The sequence below is a fragment of the Xenopus tropicalis genome, chromosome 7 (genome assembly GCF_000004195.4).
Source record: "Xenopus tropicalis strain Nigerian chromosome 7, UCB_Xtro_10.0, whole genome shotgun sequence".
NCBI lineage: Eukaryota > Metazoa > Chordata > Amphibia > Anura > Pipidae > Xenopus > Xenopus tropicalis.
The window spans coordinates 122,563,720-122,583,475 of record NC_030683.2 but is presented as its reverse complement, the minus strand read 5'-3'; the positions used below and the strand labels follow the sequence as shown (position 1 = coordinate 122,583,475).

The 19,756-nt window shown below is 40.6% G+C and overlaps 1 protein-coding gene across 4 annotated transcripts; it reads right to left on the bottom strand.

Moving 5' to 3' along the window:
• Positions 1-2,519: 2,519 nt before the first annotated feature.
• LOC100487110 (signal-regulatory protein beta-1-like) lies at positions 2,520-18,188 on the bottom strand. Of its 4 annotated transcripts, XM_031906055.1 has the most exons (7): positions 13,294-18,188; positions 11,285-11,317; positions 8,866-9,204; positions 5,913-6,209; positions 4,638-4,739; positions 3,270-3,310; positions 2,520-2,977 (listed from the first exon to the last, which is right to left on the bottom strand). In XM_031906055.1, exons 1-6 carry the CDS (start codon positions 13,340-13,342, stop codon positions 3,282-3,284), a joined length of 849 nt encoding a protein of 282 aa, XP_031761915.1. In that variant the 5' UTR covers positions 13,343-18,188; the 3' UTR covers positions 2,520-2,977; positions 3,270-3,281. The 4 variants fall into 4 exon arrangements, with proteins under 4 accessions (XP_031761915.1, XP_012823033.2, XP_012823034.2 ...); XM_012967579.2 differs by lacking the exon at positions 13,294-18,188 and having other exon boundaries at positions 11,285-11,678; XM_012967580.2 differs by lacking the exon at positions 13,294-18,188 and having other exon boundaries at positions 2,520-2,973; positions 11,285-11,678.
• Positions 18,189-19,756: the final 1,568 nt, after the last annotated feature.

Below are 19,756 nucleotides of genomic sequence, written 5' to 3'. Positions count from 1 at the left end.
GGAGTCCCAGAAGGGGTCATTTACACACACCCTGAACCCAACTGCAAGAGAACTAAGGGGCATTAAAGTGTGACCCTTAGTGTTCAATTAAATAGCACTGGGCACCCCTGTCCTTACCTTCTGAAATAGGGTTATTGTGCCTGAACCCACCAGTGCAACTGTTTGTTATATGTTTTATGACTTTTTGCCTTTTGACTATACTTTTGGTTTTCATTTTTACTTGGTTAAATGTGGGTGTGTTTTGGGGTTTGTAATCTGTTACGTCACTCACGCACGTCGTTGTTTGCATTTCCCGCCAGTTGTTGTATTTATGGCTCACCCGGCTGTGTAACTGAGAAAGGCTGAGAAAGTCCTGTGCCAGCGGGTTCTTGCAGTACCTACATTTATATATATATATATATATATATAGTTCTTTTTTATGTTTTAGGAATTTGTGGTCTTATATTAGAAATGTAAATTCATAAAGAATTTAAATCACCTTTTGTCCTACAAACTGCATGCAGGCACGTTGCAATAAAGAATAGTCGTGCTGTGACAAATCTCCATTGTCACGGTCGACTAATCTCCCCGCAATGCCATCCCATTGGCTAGAATTTAAATCCCCGGTGGCATGGCATACGTGGCGCCGCGATGTGCCAAAGTCGCTGAAGTTGCCTTGAGAGGAAACTTCGGCAACTGATCCAATATTTTGGCCCCAGGACAAGTATTGGGTCATAATGACTTATGCAGCCCCATTGGAAGAGAACAGCACCAACGGCCTTGTACAGACCTCACCCAGTGGGATTGTCTAACCTGCTCAGTGATTTGGGTCCAGATATTGGTCGGACAGGCCATAGTTTTTATAATTTCTTTGTAATAATTTCATGCTTGTATCTTATAATAGAAAATACACCTAATAAATAAGTGTGTTGTTACGTGTTTGGTCTTTTTTCTTTGCTTGGGGAGAGGCCCAGTAAATTTCCATTTAGTCTCCTGTAGTCTAGGTTATAATTTAGACATTTTCCCTGACATACATGGCGGCTAGTATAAGAGTTTGGGGAGAGCTCATATTGTGTTTTATGTAGTTTTAAATAGCTTTTTAATTCAAAAACTCAATTTGTAATTTCAGCAGATATCTAGCAGTTTGCTAGGGTTCAAATTACCGTAGCAACCAGGGAGTTGTTTGAATGAGAGACTAATATATGAGCATGAGAGGGCCTGAATAGAAAAATAGGTAATAAAAAGTGGCAATAACAATAAAATTGTAGCCTCATTGAGCAAGGCAATAGTTTTTGGCTGCATATTTTAGAGTCGGAAAGAATCAGAAGTTGGAAATAATTTGAAAACTAAAATAAATAATGGAGACCAATTAAAAAGGTTGTTTAGAATTAGACATTCTACAACATACTAAAAATAAACAACCCCTTTAAGCTAATGCTTTCCTATTCCTGTAATCACGTTATGAGCTAAGGGGAGGCCTGACAAATGGTTGAACCTCCAAGACAGACTATAGATTGATACATTCATAAAATAAATAGATATATTAATATATTTACATAAATAGATCAATTAAAAAGAGACTGACATACAGATAGATAGACAGACAATTACAATTATTGGCCAACAGTATAACTATATTGCCCGTGCATAGCTCGGTTACACAGATCCCCATTGTTATTTCCTATCTCTAATGATAAGAAATTAATATGAAGACTTTAGATTTACACAGGCCTGGATTATCTTTGCATTATTATAAAAAAATAAAATGATTTTATAGTAGGAATGGTTTTAACTACACAATAAGGCTTGAATTACAGAGGGAACAGAAGTATGCAACTGCACTTGTTGGTTCTAATAGAGGGTTAAACCTGTTCTATTGTAGTGAATATGGACCTTAAAAAGGATGTCACAATGCTCATAACAAGGTAACAGTTATATAGAAACATTGGGGTAACAGTCACCCTGCTATAGTTCCAGGGGTACCCAGGGCACAAATAAGCACTCACCCCAAATCCCCCCCTAACTGGCCTTCAGGCTGGGCCCCCTTAGCCCATAACAAGGTTACAGATATATAGAAACATTGGGGTAACAGTCACCCTGCTATAGTTCCAGGGGTACCCAGGGCACAAATAAGCACTCACCCCAAATCCCCCCCTAACTGGCCTTCAGACTGGGCCCCCTTAGCCCATAACAAGGTTACAGATATATAGAAACATTGGGGTAACAGTCACCCTGCTATAGTTCCAGGGGTACCCAGGGCACAAATAAGCACTCACCCCAAATCCCCCCCTAACTGGCCTTCAGGCTGGGCCCCCTTAGCCCATAACAAGGTTACAGATATATAGAAACATTGGGGTAACAGTCACCCTGCTATAGTTCCAGGGGTACCCAGGGCACAAATAAGCACTCACCCCAAATCCCCCCCTAACTGGCCTTCAGGCTGGGCCCCCTTAGCCCATAACAAGGTTACAGACACATTACAAACATCTCCAACATTACAAATCAGTGTTAGCCCCTTCTCATGAATGTTTTCATGGAAATAATCAGAATTTTTTTTTATTAATCTGAGCAAAAAACAAAGCCAAAATTCCTCCTAAAATCACTTTTTATTTGAGATCTCTCAGATCTGTATGTTGCCTTTCTTGCTGTTTTTATTAACAATATCCAACTCTTACTAGTGAAATGATGGCATTCAACTGGTTGCTACAATAAGTAACAAGTATGGCAGCCCCCACTAAAGAAACAAAGCAATGGGGGGAGGGATAACACTCCCATTATTGATGTGGCTTATGAATTTAAAGTTGAATGTCAAGTCCATAATCAGTGTTGCATTTAATTGTAAGTGGGAAAGTTGAATGAATGGCAAACACTCTTCTAGGGAAGATATCCCTTTATGTCCAAGTATCCAAGTTCTGTACAATAGATCAGGAACTTCTGCTGGGTCGGTGGTCACACATAGTAGAGAAGATACAATCCCATGGTTCATTTAAGGTGCTATCTGGAATATAGAGTCACAATAATAAGTCCATCTCATAATTTGCCGTTTCATATATATTAAACTCATTTGGACTGGTGGCCAATATCTGTCTCCATTTAATCTGATTCCATTTAATCATGTTGGTCGATGTGGCTCTAATCAAAAAAGTGTAGGAAGAGCCAGTCTGTTAATCAGCTGGGGCTTGCAACAGTCTTTCAGGAGTCAAAGCCAAAAATGCAGAGAAGGTAAAGAGCTTTCAACACCAAATAACTGTAAAGCAATGCACTTTACATTGGTATGATCACAGACTTACCAAAATGTTCATCTATTTCATTTTTCTACATTTCCTCCCAACTAGAAATATGAAAAAAAAATTTATTATTAAAACAAAAAATTATAATAAGCTTAATATTATGTTAGTTCTTTTGATGGTGGCACATATATTGTTTATTATACGGTATTGGACCCCATTATCCAGAAAGCTCTGAATTAGGCCATCTCCCACAGACTCCATTTTAATCATAATAATTCACATTTTAAAAATGGTTTCCTTTTTCTCTGTAATAATAAAACAGTACCTGTACTTGATCCCAACTAAGATATAATTACCCCTTATTGGGGGCAGAACAGCCCTATTGGGTTTATTTAATGGTTAAATGATTCCCTTTTCTCTGTAATAATAAAACAGTACCTGTACTTGATCCCAACTAAGATATAATTACCCCTTATTGGGGGCAGAACAGCCCAATTGGGTTTATTTCATGGTTAAATGATTCCCTTTTCTCTGTAATAATAAAACAGTACCTGTACTTGATCCCAACTAAGATATAATTAATCCTTATTGGGGGCAGAACAGCCCTATTGGGTTTATTTCATGGTTAAATGATTCCCTTTTCTCTGTAATAATAAAACAGTACCTGTACTTGATCCCAATTAAGATATAATTACCCCTTATTGGGGGCAGAACAGCCCTATTGGGTTTATTTCATGGTTAAATGATTCCCTTTTCTCTGTAATAATAAAACAGTACCTGTACTTGATCCCAACTAAGATATAATTACCCCTTATTGGGGGCAGAACAGCCCTATTGGGTTTATTTAATGGTTAAATGATTCCCTTTTCTCTGTAATAATAAAACAGTACCTGTACTTGATCCCAACTAAGATATAATTACCCCTTATTGGGGCAGAACAGCCCTATTGGGTTTATTTAATGGTTAAATGATTCCCTTTTCTCTGTAATAATAAAACAGTACCTGTACTTGATCCCAACTAAGATATAATTACCCCTTATTGGGGCAGAACAGCCCTATTGGGTTTATTTAATGGTTAAATGATTCCCTTTTCTCTGTAATAATAAAACAGTACCTGTACTTGATCCCAACTAAGATATAATTACCCCTTATTGGGGGCAGAACAGCCCTATTGGGTTTATTTAATGGTTAAATTATTCCCTTTTCCCTGTAATAATAAAAGTTTCAGTTGGTGTTTTCCCCTGAGCTAATAAAAGCTTGATAGAGACCATAATGGTAACAAAAATAACAAACGCTAAAAAGACAGAGCACTTTTATTATCACCAGCTAAACACCAAACGCATGGCTTAAGACTTATGAATAGTATATGGAACAAGTTATTGATGATGGGATTTTCTATCAGAGGGAATGACGTTCCTGTTACCCTACCTGTTGGTATCATGCTCATTAGCAGGCCCAAAACAAGGCTAATTTTAATAATATTGAGATATTTCATAAGCTGGTTCCCCGACAGCCCGCGTTCCCCAGGATCTGCCAATAAAATAACAAGTCCATTACAAGGCTGAATGTCTTCCTCCCAGAGCTGCTGGGTAAATATAACATAGAGACATTTTTCATCAGGGATGAACTCCCATTTCTACTTATTTGAGTTTATTGCCCAGTTAGAATTGTTTATATTCTTTCAGTGAGGGTACAGCTTGCTGTTGCATTAAAAGCCAGGAACTATACATTTCAGGTTACCTTTGCAGTAATAGCACAATGGCATTTTCTACTCATACTCTCTATAATAATCTATGTAGGAAGGTTCTAACATGGAGGAGCTTTAAATTCCCTGCTTGCCCTGTCTTCACTCAAGAGATAACAAAAAAAAATGTTTGGCACAAGCACCATTGCACTTATGTTGAACAAGGGGGTGGCTGCCCCATTACCTGTTGGCTTCAGACCATTCTCTTGAAGATCTGCCTGTTTGGTGAGGCCAATTAATACACAAATCTAAGGCAATTTTTATCTTTCTGTGGCATTTTGGATGCACCGAATCCAGGATTTGGCTGGGATCTGGCCTTCAGCAGGATTGAGATTCGGATGAATATAAGTGCCTGGCCGAACCGAATACTTAAAATCACGAGACTAGTGATGAGCGAATCTGTCCCATTTCACCGAAAAATGTGCAAATCTTTCAAAAGTTTTCCAAAACGCCAAATATGTCGAGCATCAAACAGACAAATTGTTGCAGCGTCCAAAAAATTGTCGCGCAGCAAATTTTTCTAATGCAATTTTTGCACCTTGTATCGCAAAAAAATCCGAAACACAGAAATTCGCCACAAATCCATGCCTGGCAAAAAAAATTTGCCAATCACTAGTTCAAAATTTTGTATGGCACCTACTATGGCACCCTCAGCAACTAATTTCTGGACTGTGCCATTATTGTTTTATCATAAATTCATCCACCCCCTTTACCAAGGCCTACAGAAAATGGTAGCTACTTACACCAAAGATAGATAATAATAATTAGATATTTACCAACCAGCATTCAATACATAAATTAACTTCTTTTATATTTGGCCTTATGCAATGCACCTCCTATCAATTTACAACATCCCTGGCAACTGGGTGTAGGGCATTCTAACGTTTCCAGGAAATATATAAAAGATATAGATCTTAATTTCTTACAGAATAAATATTCCCAGCATGCCCCTAGCTCACCGTAGGTGTAGTTACTGCTCAGCGGCTCCACCAGGGAGACATGTCTGACAGAGCAAGTGATGGTCTTGATATCCCATGTGGAGCTAAATGGCATGGCCACATAATGGATGGACTGAAAGCCTCCAGCTTCAGATTCCCATAGTTCCGCTGGTCCAAGGGCTGTTAATGATACATCTGAACCATGCCAACTAAAGTTAACTGGAGCTGGGTAAAAACCAAAGGTTCTACATGCCAATGTTATTGTTCCTTCTTTCTGTCCATGGACCTGAAGGTAAATCTCTGGCTGGTTTGGGTGACCTTCAAAAACATTGAATGCACTAAGATTAAATGACAGGTCACAATAAACAGAGTAAATACAACTTTAATATATATCTGCAGCAGGGAAATATAGTTGATAAGCAAAATCAGTAGTTGGTTGTGGCTAAATTGTGTCATAGGGTTGTTCTTCATAAAGGAAAACAGCATTGCATTTCTCAGCTTATAGTGTAACACCTAAGCTTGCAGTTACAGGGCATTTCTCTATATAGGCTAGAAACCAACATAAGGGGCATCTCTATTCCTTAATGGAGAAGGATCTAGGGGTTTTTGTAGATAACAAGTTGTCTAATTCCAGGCAGTGTCATTCTGTGGCTACTAAAGCAAATAAAGTGCTGTCTTGTATAAAAAGGGCATTGACTCAAGGGATGAGAACATATTTTTGCCCCTTTATAGGTCCCTGGTAAGGCCTCACCCTGAGTATGGGGGGCAGTTTTGGGCTCCAGTCCTTAAGAAGGATATTAATGAGCTGGAGAGAGTGCAGAGACGTGCAACTAAACTGGTTAAGGGGATGGAAGGGTTAAACTATGAGGTGAGACTGTCGAGGTTGGGGTTTTCTTCTCTGGAAAAGAGGCGCTTGCGAGGGGACATGATTACTCTGTACAAGTACATTAGAGGGGATTATAGGCAGATGGGGGATGTTCTTTTTTCCCATAAAAACAATCAGCGCACCAGAGGCCCCCCCTTTAGATTAGAGGAACAGAGCTTCCATTTGAAGCAACGTAGGGGGTTCCTCACGGTGAGGGCAGTGAGGGGGTTGGGGAATGCCCTGCCGGGGGATGTTGGGTAGGGGGTTCCTCACGGTAAGGGCAGTGAGGTTGGGGAATGCCCTGCCGGGGGATGTTGGGTAGGGGGTTCCTCACGGTGAGGGCAGTGAGGGGGTTGGGGAATGCCCTGCCGGGGGATGTTGGGTAGGGGGTTCCTCACGGTAAGGGCAGTGAGGTTGGGGAATGCCCTGCCGGGGGATGTTGGGTAGGGGGTTCCACACGGTGAGGGCAGTGAGGTTGGGGAATGCCCTGCCGGGGGATGTTGGGTAGGGGGTTCCTCACGGTGAGGGCAGTGAGGGGGTTGGGGAATGCCCTGCCGGGGGATGTTGGGTAGGGGGTTCCTCACGGTGAGGGCAGTGAGGGGGTTGGGGAATGCCCTGCCGGGGGATGTTGGGTAGGGGGTTCCTCACGGTGAGGGCAGTGAGGGGGTTGGGGAATGCCCTGCCGGGGGATGTTGGGTAGGGGGTTCCTCACGGTGAGGGCAGTGAGGTTGGGGAATGCCCTGCCGGGGGATGTTGGGTAGGGGGTTCCTCACGGTGAGGGCAGTGAGGGGTTGGGGAATGTCCTGCCGGGGGATGTTGGGTAGGGGGTTCCTCACTGTGAGGGCAGTGAGGGGGTTGGGGAATGCCCTGCCGGGGGATGTTGGGTAGGGGGTTCCTCACGGTGAGGGCAGTGAGGTTGGGGAATGCCCTGCCGGGGGATGTTGGGTAGGTGGTTCCTCACGGTGAGGGCAGTGAGGTTGGGGAATGCCCCTCCTAGTGATGGGGTAATGGCAGATTCTGTTAATGCCTATAAGAGGGGTTGGATGAGCTCTTGAACAAGCAGAGTATCCAAGGCTATTGTGATACTAATATCTACAGTTAGTATTAGTGGTTGTATTTATAGTTTATGTATGTGAGTGTATAGATTGGTAGGTGTGGGTTGTGGGTGCTGGGTTTACTTGGATGTGTTGAACTTGAGGGACTCTGGTCTTTTTTCAACCCTATGTAACTATGCAACTATTTACAGAATACAAGCAAATACAGGTGCTGTTGATGCCATGCCAGGAGTTTTCCATTAGCTAACAGCTAGAGCCCTCGGAATCAGCAGGAGGGGGTGGTTCCTTTATGATTGAGCGCCCAAAGGCTCCAGGAATCAGTTATGTAGATTAATATAAAACCCAAATGTCAAATTATATACTTCTATATGGCCAGTTTTAATCACTGTTGATATGAGGGCTAGATCCGCCAAGCTTCCTGTTGAGCAGTAAATTATGAAACCAACATTGGCTGCTCTTTTTAGCATTTAAAATTTGTTTAACACATTTTTTTTTAAATAAACAAGCCTTTTGTATAGCAAAACATCCACATAGATAATAATACAATAATATATAAGTGGTGGAGCGGTGGATATTTGCTCGTGAAAATATTACCATTTATAACTTAAAAAAGTAACTCATCTCTCTTTTCAAGACAATAATAAACATATTTAAGGGATTAGACTAAGATCAAATACAGTGTGAATGGTTACGATCTTTGCATACCAAAGAAAATAGTGATGCTAAATGAGTATTTCAGAAATTATGTACTAGTAGCCTCTCTTTATTCTGCAATAAATGAACTAACCAATTTTTAAAAAAATATTTTTTCTAATCTGGTCTCCAGCCCTATATCTAATTGCTTCTTGCAATCAAAGACTCTTCAAGTAAATCAATATATTATCCAAAGAAGGAGCATTGTTTGCTGCTCTTTTAAACAAATTACAAAAGAAACAGGACAGATAACCATAAACCCATTGCACCTTCAGCTGCAGAAAGGGTTCATATTTCTTAAATGCTATTCAGGCAGCCTCTTGGACACTATGCCTACGGACTCTACTCTACGTTCATGTACCATAAACAACGAGCCGGGTTCCATTGCCTTGTTTCTCTTCCTTTCCCCATAACCAGACCTTGCAGAAATAGGTACCAGCATCTTTCCAGCTTATGTTACTGATGACTAAGGATCCATTCCCTTTACCCAGCGAAGTCTTAGGATAAGCCAAGGAAAAGCGTCCTCCGAAAGAGAGAGTTCGGCTGGAGCTTGTGTCTTCCTCCAAACTGACCCTGTGCCAGGACACTGCGCCTTTTCCATTAGGGTCTCCAGCTGGGAAGGAGCAGTGCAGAGTAGCTTGGTCCCCCTTAGTCAGCACAAGGGATGGGGGTGATTGTAAGACATGTAAATCTGCATCAGCTGGAAAAGGAAAATACATACGATGCTGTACTGATAATCTGGAACCATGTTTTTGAATTCACATCAAGATGCAACACTATTGGAAGTTGGTGGGAATTGGTGGACAATGTGGCACCCTGCAAAAATGAATCCAGCCTATTTGAGTCTTCTGCTAAATCCATCAGTTTGAATGTTAACACCACAGATGCTCAATTCACCACTTATGAAGTTTAAATGTGACCACTAACTTTGTAATCTATTTGTTTTCCTGGAACTATGGCTGAATGATGCACTATTTTCTTAAATCTGAATTCGTTAGCTAAGAGGGGCCTGATAAAATGTGGAACCTGAATGAGGGGTCTAATCATGACTAATTTCTACTACACAGCGGGGATGTACCAAAGAATAATTTTTGGATTTTTTCTCATAGTGAAATCCTTGACAAACGATACGGCCCAACAGTGAGCCAAATCCAATCCATAGGTTGAATGTTTAAATTTGAGCAATTAGAAAAAAAACTTGCAAGCTCTATAAAACAATTGTATGGTTGAACCAGACCATCTGGATTCTGTAAAATGTGGTGTGCGGCCATACTACTCTATTCCCAGCACATCAAAAACACCCCTACCATCCAAAAAGTTTCATAACAATTGGGTTTTTGTTTAGGTATCTGTGGCCTTATATTATGTAATATAGCAAATAATGCACCAAGTTGAGCAAATCGATGGCGGAAACAAAGGCCGAAATGAAAAAACTTCAGAACTAAAGCAAAAGTTGAAGAAGCTTATGGCAATGGATGATTTCCCTCTTCCATTAATAAGGTTATTTTCAATTTGTCATTAAAGAAATGATCTTCTAGTATCTACGCAAGAGCCTACAAGTAAATCCCAAGGGGGAAACGTAAGTGACTAAGAAAGGCTAATTAAACATTACGTCAATAATAGACGTATTGTATGGTTGAACCAGACCATCTGAATTCTGTAAAATGTGGTGTGCGGCCATACTACTCTATTCCCAGCACATCAAAAACACCCCTACCATCCAAAAAGTTTCATAACAATTGGGTTTTTGTTTAGGTATCTGTGGCCTTATATTATGTAATATAGCAAATTATGCACCAAGTTGAGCAAATCGATGGCGGAAACAAAGGCCGAAATGAAAAAACTTCAGAATTAAAGCAAAAGTTGAAGAAGCTTATGGCAATGGATGATTTCCCTCTTCCATTAATAAGGTTATTTTCAATTTGTCATTAAAGAAATGATCTTCTAGTATCTACGCAAGAGCCTTCAAGTAAATCCCAAGGGGGCAACGTAAGTGACTAAGAAAGGCTAATTAAACATTCAGTCATTAATAGTGAGTTTGGCAATAATTTCCAATATAAAGAAAAATAAAAGAAGGCTAAAACGTATCTTGAATTTAGGGCTTCCATAAAGGTGGGAGCCCAGGATTAATGAAGTGATTCACATCCCATAAAGGGTTATGAGAATCACAAAAGATTATTTTTAAATTTTCCTGAACTTTTGGATTACGTTCAAGCTTATTACATACTTAAACCAAAATAGTGAGGAAGAGAAAAGGATGAGGAATAACAACTTACTGATACAAAGGAAAGAAAAACATTATGTTCCTAACCAGGCCCTTAACCAGGAACATAAGGAAACTGCTTGATTTTTACCCAATTTGTTACCAACATTCTGGGCCAAATCAGACTGATCCAATCTTTTGGCCCAGGACAAGTATTGGAAAATAATGACTTATGCAGCTCAATCAGGAGAGAACAGCACCAACAGGCTTGTACGGACCTCACCCAGTGGTATTTTCCAACCTGCTCAGTGATTTTGGTCCAGATATTGGTCAGACAGGCCATAGTTTTTATAATTTCTTTGTAATAATGTTATGTTTGTATCTCATAATAAAAATAAACTTTTTTTTCCTTGGGGTGAGGACCAATGAATTTCCATGTAGTCTTTCTCCTTTAGTTTAACATTTAGACATTTCCCCTGACATGCATGACGGCTAGTCTAAGAGTTTGGGAAGAGCTAATATTTTGTATTATGTGGATTATTCTAGGGTACATATATGTTTCTGATCTGTTACTCACATGTTTGTCCTGGTGCATGAGGCTCCATAAATGCTACAAAAAGCAAAAGTGGATATAAATTATTAAAATCAAAATAAAGGAATTTCCTGCAGGACTTTTTAATACATCCTATTTCCTTAAGAAAGAACTTCAGGTTTTTTACCATCTAAAACCAATGGGACAATTCTGCCATTTCCCATTGGTGATGGGCTCGGAGCTACCACTATCAAAAACTTGTAGGGTAATGTAATAATAGTAATAGAAGCAAAATTAAGGAACAAATTGGCATTTTTGTAATATTGTTCATCAATTATTACACAGGGAGCTTCAAATGCTGATTTAAGAGTTGTACAGGTATGAGATCTGTTATCCGGAGACCTGCAGAAAGCTCCGAACTATGTGAAGGTCATCTACCATAAACTCAATTTTAATCAAATAATTGAAAATGTAAAAATAATTCCCTTTTCTCTGTAATAATAAAACAGTACCTGTACTTGATCCCAACTAAGATATAATTACCCCTTATTGGGGGCAGAACAGCCCTATTGGGTTTATTTAATGGTTAAATGATTCCCTTTTCTCTGTAATAATAAAACAGTACCTGTACTTGATCCCAACTAAGATATAATTACCCCTTATTGGGGGCAGAACAGCCCTATTGGGTTTATTTCATGGTTAAATGATTCCCTTTTCTCTGTAATAATAAAACAGTACCTGTACTTGATCCCAACTAAGATATAATTACCCCTTATTGGGGGCAGAACAGCCCTATTGGGTTTATTTAATTGTTAAATGATTCTCTTTTCTCTGTAATAATAAAACAGTACCTGTACTTGATCCCAACTAAGATATAATTACCCCTTATTGGGGGCAGAACAGCCCTATTGGGTTTATTTAATGGTTAAATGATTCCCTTTTCTCTGTAATAATAAAACAGTACCTGTACTTGATCCCAACTAAGATATAATTACCCCTTATTGGGGGCAGAACAGCCCTATTGGGTTTATTTAATTGTTAAATGATTCTCTTTTCTCTGTAATAATAAAACAGTACCTGTACTTGATCCCAACTAAGATATAATTACCCCTTATTGGGGGCAGAACAGCCCTATTGGGTTTATTTCATGGTTAAATGATTCCCTTTTCTCTGTAATAATAAAACAGTACCTGTACTTGATCCCAACTAAGATATAATTACCCCTTATTGGGGGCAGAACAGCCCTATTGGGTTTATTTAATTGTTAAATGATTCTCTTTTCTCTGTAATAATAAAACAGTACCTGTACTTGATCCCAACTAAGATATAATTACCCCTTATTGGGGGCAGAACAGCCCTATTGGGTTTATTTCATGGTTAAATGATTCCCTTTTCTCTGTAATAATAAAACAGTACCTGTACTTGATCCCAACTAAGATATAATTACCCCTTATTGGGGGCAGAACAGCCCTATTGGGTTTATTTAATGGTTACATGATTCCCTTTTCTCTGTAATAATAAAACAGTACCTGTACTGATTTTTGTTAAAGGTTTTGTGGTCAGATGAGACCAAGATACAGCTGTTTGGTCGAGGTTCAAGGCAATGTGGTGTATATCTACCACTACCCACACCTTAAAAATCTTCATACCAAGGGTATGCTAACATAAATAACTGCCACTTTAAGATTTAAGAACGTTGGAGTTCCAGTATTTTACTATCATAGAGAACTAAATTTTAGTGTAGATTTTTAATTCAGTAACATAAGAGAAATGATTAAGGCACTGAAAACTGAATATTGTGCAAGGCTCTGTGTATGAAATCCATTACTACTACATCTCCTAGTCACAAAAGGTAGAACATGGCAGAATTAGCGTGTCAGCAGTATAGGGCCCTCCGTACAAAGGTTCTTACAAAAAGGAGAAAAAGACAAAAGCATGTATCTCCACAGGAAGAGTGATGAATAGGGTTGCCTCCTAAATCTCACACTTTTCTGCTTCAGTAAAAAATCAAATAACCTAATTCTAGGTCTGTGTGTGGGCAATGGATCTCTTACCTTGGGGCAGAAATCCCCCCAGTAGAAGTAGGCTGAGAGTCCACATCATTGTCAGTACTGGAAGCAGAGGCTTCTCTGTATATGTTGAAGCCCCGACAAAAGGTGGAGCTATTAGGGCTCTGTCTATAGTCAGTGCTTCTACCTGTGGTTTCTCTTTTATATCACAATTTATTTTACGTAATTACTGTGAGAGTTGCAACGAGAGCAAAGGTTTCCGCCCCTCCAGTAACACATAGCAGCTAAATAACACTTTCTTTTCTTTATTTCAACTGTGCTAGAGCATCAAAAACTGCTGATTAGCACCTTTGGGCAGCGGAAAACCCCATGGCCATGTTATTGTAGCACAGTTGTGATAGCCTCTTCCTGACATACTGAGGAGCAGACTAACTAATACTCTCTCATTTTTTTAATGTTAAAATTTGAATGAAAATTGCAACTTTTTAGAATTGTCACACAAAAAATCCGAAACCTCCAAAGTTCCAAAGCAAAAGGAGGATTCTCCAGGGAAAGGACATCTGCCATTGCGTTCTACATGATCTCTGCAAGTGAATTGGTGAATTGTCACATTCGGATAAGTAGCCGCGATAAACATCCAGCAATAAATAAAGCTATAAAAATCCAAATCGTAACATAAAAAAACAAATCTGATGGTTTGTAAATGGCACCCTGAGGCTTAAAAGGGCTTATCTATCAGTTTTCAAGTTTGTCAATTCAAGAGTGTTTTTCTAATTCAAATAAACTCATTCAAATAAAAAAAAACTTGAATACCTTGAATTTTGGAGTTTATAAATTTCAGAAAACTCAAAAATCTCAAACTAAAAATATGGCTTGACTTTGCCTAGGACAACTCCAGTTGACTTCTGTACATAACTGAATTTTTAAAGTTGAGTTTTTGCACTTTCTAAATATCTGAAATTTGAGTTTCTGAGCACAAAAAAAATTGAATCGTGACAAAAAAATTTCATTTTAATATTGATATATCACCCCCTTTACCTGCTTATATAGCTTATATAGCTGAACTGGGCTTCCCATTGGGCCAAATCTGTAAAAATGGGTACCAAGTATTGCTGTCATGTAGAAACCAAAAATGCCATCTATATTCACATACTGATTCCTAATTCATGATATAATAAGAGCTTATCAGTAGTGATGGGTGAAATGTTTTGCCAGGTTTTACTGCAAAAATAAAAATAAAGAAGTTGTGCAGTTTGGGAAAATTCAAGCAAAAAGAAAAACCAAAAAATACCCATTGACTTCAATCATGTTATAAATTTTTGCCCCAAAATTTTGGTGAAGGAAATGGAACAGAATTCCCCGGCACTACTTCATCATGATCTTGCTAATTTTGACCTTGTAAAAATTACTCAGTGATGTGGAATCTGGGTGTCAGAAAAGTTCAAAAACTGTGGACTCTCCTTATTGAGGGAAATGTGGTTCATAACTCTGCCCCCGGGGGGTCTGAAGCACTGGCACGGAGGCTCAGCCTGAATGCTAGTTTGGGTTATAATTGGGGAGAATGTTTACTTGCTCTTCTAATACTCCAAAAAGCCTAGCTTGAAGGGCAGTTAGGGACAGATGGGGCATGAAAACATTTATTGCGCTAAAAATTCTTAAAACCAAAGGTGAATGACTGATACACTGGTATTTGTGACCTATTTACAAAGGCGGAAATCCAAAATGAGGGCTTGAACTGAAAAAATCTCCAATCCAATATAAGATTTGTAGACTATAGTTGGTCAATGTTAGACTGCAACCCAACCTAAGGAGTCTGAATCCTACAGCCTTAATGAGATATGGCAGCAATGTTGCACCACCACAGGTACTTTCCTATAGCATGGGGTATGTCCATCACCGCCAAGTGCAACTTGATTTCATAGTCTGGACATGGATGATGTGGGCAGCAGAATGATATTATTGTGCCATTTCTCTTGTAAATCAAACAACATCTGGTAACATTCAAACAAGTCATGGGTTGGACTGGGAAAAAACCCAGATCCAATCCCCACCTGTGATCTCCAATGCCCTCCCCTATCCCATCAAAGGTTCTCAACCTGTGGGTCGGGACCCCTTTGGGGATTGAACGACCCTTTCACAGGGGTCACCTAAGACCATCGGAAAAAACATTTGAAATGGCCTTAGGGATAATTTTATGGTTGGGGGTCACCACAACATCAGGAACTGTATTAAAGAGTTGGGGCATTAGGAAGGTTGAGAACCACTGAGCTAAGGGGATGTGGGGGCCTTGCACACTACAGTCTGACCCTGGTCCTGGGTACTCTTTTGACCCTGTTCCAGTCTGGCCATTGCCTTCTCTGTATTATGCCTCTACTGCTCTGTTTTTGCCAGTCCCACACAGGCAAAGTGGGGCTCAGTTATAAACATTGGGCAAATAGCAGTAACCCATAACACCCAGTGATTAATTTTTTTTCAGCCAGAGCAACAGAAGCAGATATCTGATTGGTTGCCATGGGGTTACTGCCCAGGGGCAAGTATTCCCAATGTTTATGAAGAACCCCCACTGTGGATTTTCTTTCCCAGGTTGTATGTTTTCCCTTGGAAACTGGGAAATGGGGGTTCACTGCATACAGTATCCTAAACTTGCCATGGGATTGTATTTAGAAAACATGGGAATCGTACATTTTACCCTCCCCCCATCTCAGTACATTGACTTTGTATAATCGTGCAAGCAGCTATTAAAGCTGGTTATTGCTGTGGTGGGTGCGTGATGATGAAATAGGGCTTTGGGTTTGGGTACTGGGACGTGTATCACATATAGGCTGTGAAAGAAGGGCAAATTTTTGCTGACTCTGCGGGTCAGTGGTTGTTTGTGCTACGATGACATATTTACCTCCATGAGAACAAATATGTATGTTCTTTTAGTATCTCTTTAGGAAACTAGAGGTTCTATCTATAGTCTCTTTATGTTTTGCATAGGAAAATACTCAGTTTGTGAAACACATTCCCAGTACTTGGGTCAATACGATGGGCTTTTGCATGTACTAATGAATGGACTTTGGTAGCAGATGCATAAGGGACATATTGATACATGCCATTTATATATTGCCCTACAAGTCCAAAGGCAGGTGCCACTCAGGCTCTGACTTCATGATCTACCAGAATAGGGCAGCTTGGTTATTGCAGTATCTCAGAGCAGCCTTTATACCAGCCCAGTTACAATATACAGAAAGTTCTATTTTTAAATAAAAATGGGATAAAAAAAAATTTTCCCTTGATACTTGAACATTAAGATTCTTTTGAGATGCAATGTGTCCGCAAATTTACTGCAGACGTTCAAATATAATTTCTCCAATCAAATGTAATCCTTATTTGCCTACTCAAGTCTTAGCTTCCTAGTCTTGCAAGACAGAAAAACATGACCATGTGATTTATGATAAATGTGCCCTTATGTGTAAATCAAATTGGTTATTCATAACTAGGGTAGATTTTGTCTTTACTGATTCAATTATACCATGAGAGAAGATCAAATAGAACAATGGGTAATGGTAAAGGGCATGTAATCTTCATCTCAGTACTAAGCCTTGTGTGTTTACAAGGTCTGCTTTATAGATATATCTACCCATTAGCTTAAATACATTTATTAAATCTAGTCTTGACGGGCAGCAGGCTCTGAGCTTCTGAATTGTTTATTACAAGATCATATAGCCTTACTACTGCCCTCATACTGTATCATGGTTTCATTCACTCAACCCATCGTCTTCTGCACATCTCCCCATGCACCCCTCTATTCCAGGTGGCCTCTTCCACCGCCCCCAGCAATCTCTTCCCCCCGTAGGGTTGCCACCTTTCTAGAGAATATTACCAGCAGATGGGGGAGGGCACAAAAGTGGTCATGGCGATGGTGTAAATGGGGTGGAATAATGGCATAAATAGATGGAACTATAATATTGCACCTGCTGAAGGAAGGGTAATGGGAGTGCATCTTGGAAGAGATAAGGTAAGATCAAGGCAAATTGGGGTGGTTTTGGGGGAGGATGGGCCATTGGCAACTAAATCCCCAAGAACTTTGCAATGGGCTTCTCTTAAATCTCATGTATTTGAAGTTCTTCCTACTGTTTCTGGTTCTGAACTTGCCCTAGTTACTGAGACCACCTTTCCTTTGACTGCCCTATGCATTCTATTCTCCCATTTATGGATTCTCTTCTTCCTTCTTCCATCCTCAACCTCACTGCCATGCCCTTTCCAAACACCAAACTTTGGCTACGATTGACTACACTCTTCTCTCTTTTCCTGGGCAACTAGCCAACGGGCAACTCTTCAGTTTCACTGACCCAACAGCATTGGTTCTGAAACTATGGGTCCAATGCAATGAATGGGTGGGCAGCTTAAAAGCAAATAGGTGAATATAAAAGGGCGTATGCCACCATTACATTTTCATGTCAGTTATTGTTACGGGGAGGAAATGAACCACAAAATGGGTCCAGTTGATCTACATAAACCAGCCATGACTGGCCTTGTGTGTATATCTGAACACATTTTGGCAAGCTCTATCAAAATGACCCACTTATGGGCACTTGCTTCATACGCAATTTTATCAACACAAATAAATTTTTCATCGGTTTGGAAATTATAAGCGGTCGCTGGCCTTGCGCAACATAAGCACCTCGATAGAGGGGAGGGCAGGAAATAATGTTTCTAGGTCAGATCTATTTCTGTCAGAGGCTCCTTCCATGTGTGCTGCACAACTATCTGATGTTTCCTTCCTCTCCTCTTGGAAGGGCCACCCCCCAACCAAACTCCTTTTTTATTTTCATTAAAGCATAAATCTGCTGTACAATATCCCATGGGTACCCAGTAGAGGGGTTATTAAAGAAGGAAAGTTAAAGGAATACTCTCATAGGAAAACATGTCAAAACCCATCAGTTAATAGAGCTTCTCCAGCAAAATTCAGCATTGTAATCTGTTTTTCCCATGGGGCTAGCCATATTCTTCATTTCCCAGGGTGCCACAGCCATGTGACCTGTGCTCTGATAAACTTCACTCACACTTTACCACAAGTTATAGTGATATCCCCCTTCCCCCAGAACAATGGGAAAGGAGCAAGATAGCAGCTCCCAGTAGGTATCAGAATAGCACTCAATAGTAAGAAATCCAAGTCCGGCTTGGGACTCCTCCAGTTACATGGGAGTAGGAGAAACAATAGGTTAGCTGAAAGCAGTTCTAATGTGTAGCGCTGGCTGAGAGGCGAGCAAAGCCAGTTGGGCGCCCCAGTCAACCCAGCAAACCGCAGTGACATTGTGGGAGCAAGAGAGTGCAACTAGGGATAGGTAGAAGTGGTACCTGCCTCCCCCCCACCCACAAGTATTCACAGCTCACACTAAATTCTAATAGGATGCTCAGCACATGGTGTTTGTCACCATATAAATTGTAAATGGATGTAAATGTAGGGACCCATAGGGTTAACATGCCCCTATGGCTTTAAACCCTACAACTTCCTTAGTTCATGCTGTTACTGGGCAAAGTCCCATGTATCTAGTTTATCCCTTGCCTTACTGCAGTGATCCCCAACCAGTGGTTCGTGAGCAACATGTTGCTCCCCAACCCTTTGGATGTTGCTCCCAGTGTCCCCAAAGCAGGTGCTTAATTTTAAATTTCTGGCTTGGAGGCAAGTGTTGATGGCATAAAACCAATTGTAAAGCCAAACAGAGCCTTCTATAGGCTGTCAGTCCACACAGAGGCTACCAAATAGCCAATTATTGCTCTCATTTGCCGCCCCAGGAACTGTTTTCATGCTTGTGTTGCTCCCCAACACTTTTTCCGTTTGACTGTGGCTCACTGGTATAAAAGGTTGGGGACCCCTGCCTTACTGGTTATTTGGTAGCCCACTCCCTTTGCACTCCAGTATAGTGTTTAGCAAGGGGTGGGTCTTTCTCTTTGGCTGCCTTTGTGTCTCATGTGAAGGTCCACTGAGCCTGGGATCAACAGGGCCCAAGTAAAGCCATATTTTACCCTAGAGCAGTGCTGTCCAACTGGCGGCCCGCGGGCCGCATGCGGCCCGCGACCCCCCTCTGTGTGGCCCCCCACCTGTCTGGCTGCTTTGATGGATTACCTTTGAGTAAGCTTTAAATGGTATCAGTACTGTGATTAACTGCCCCCCTGCATGGTTCTCACCTCAGATTCAGGCTGTAATCAGGCTGTATTGTTTAAATATGTAATCCCCTGTGTTGTTCACACCTTTTAATACCTGCATTGTTCCCCCCTGCAGTGTTCACACCTCAGGCTCAGACTGTAATCACTCCCATTGTTCACTTCTTCACACCTCAGACATAGGTACTGTAGGCAGAGTATGGCACATACAGCCAGCATAGGGCAGGTAGAGTATGGCACACACAGTCAGGGTAGGGCAGGCAGAGTATGGCACACACAGTCAGGGTAGGGCAGGCAGAGTATGGCACACACCGGCAGGGTAGGGCAGGCAGAGTATGGCACACACCGGCAGGGTAGG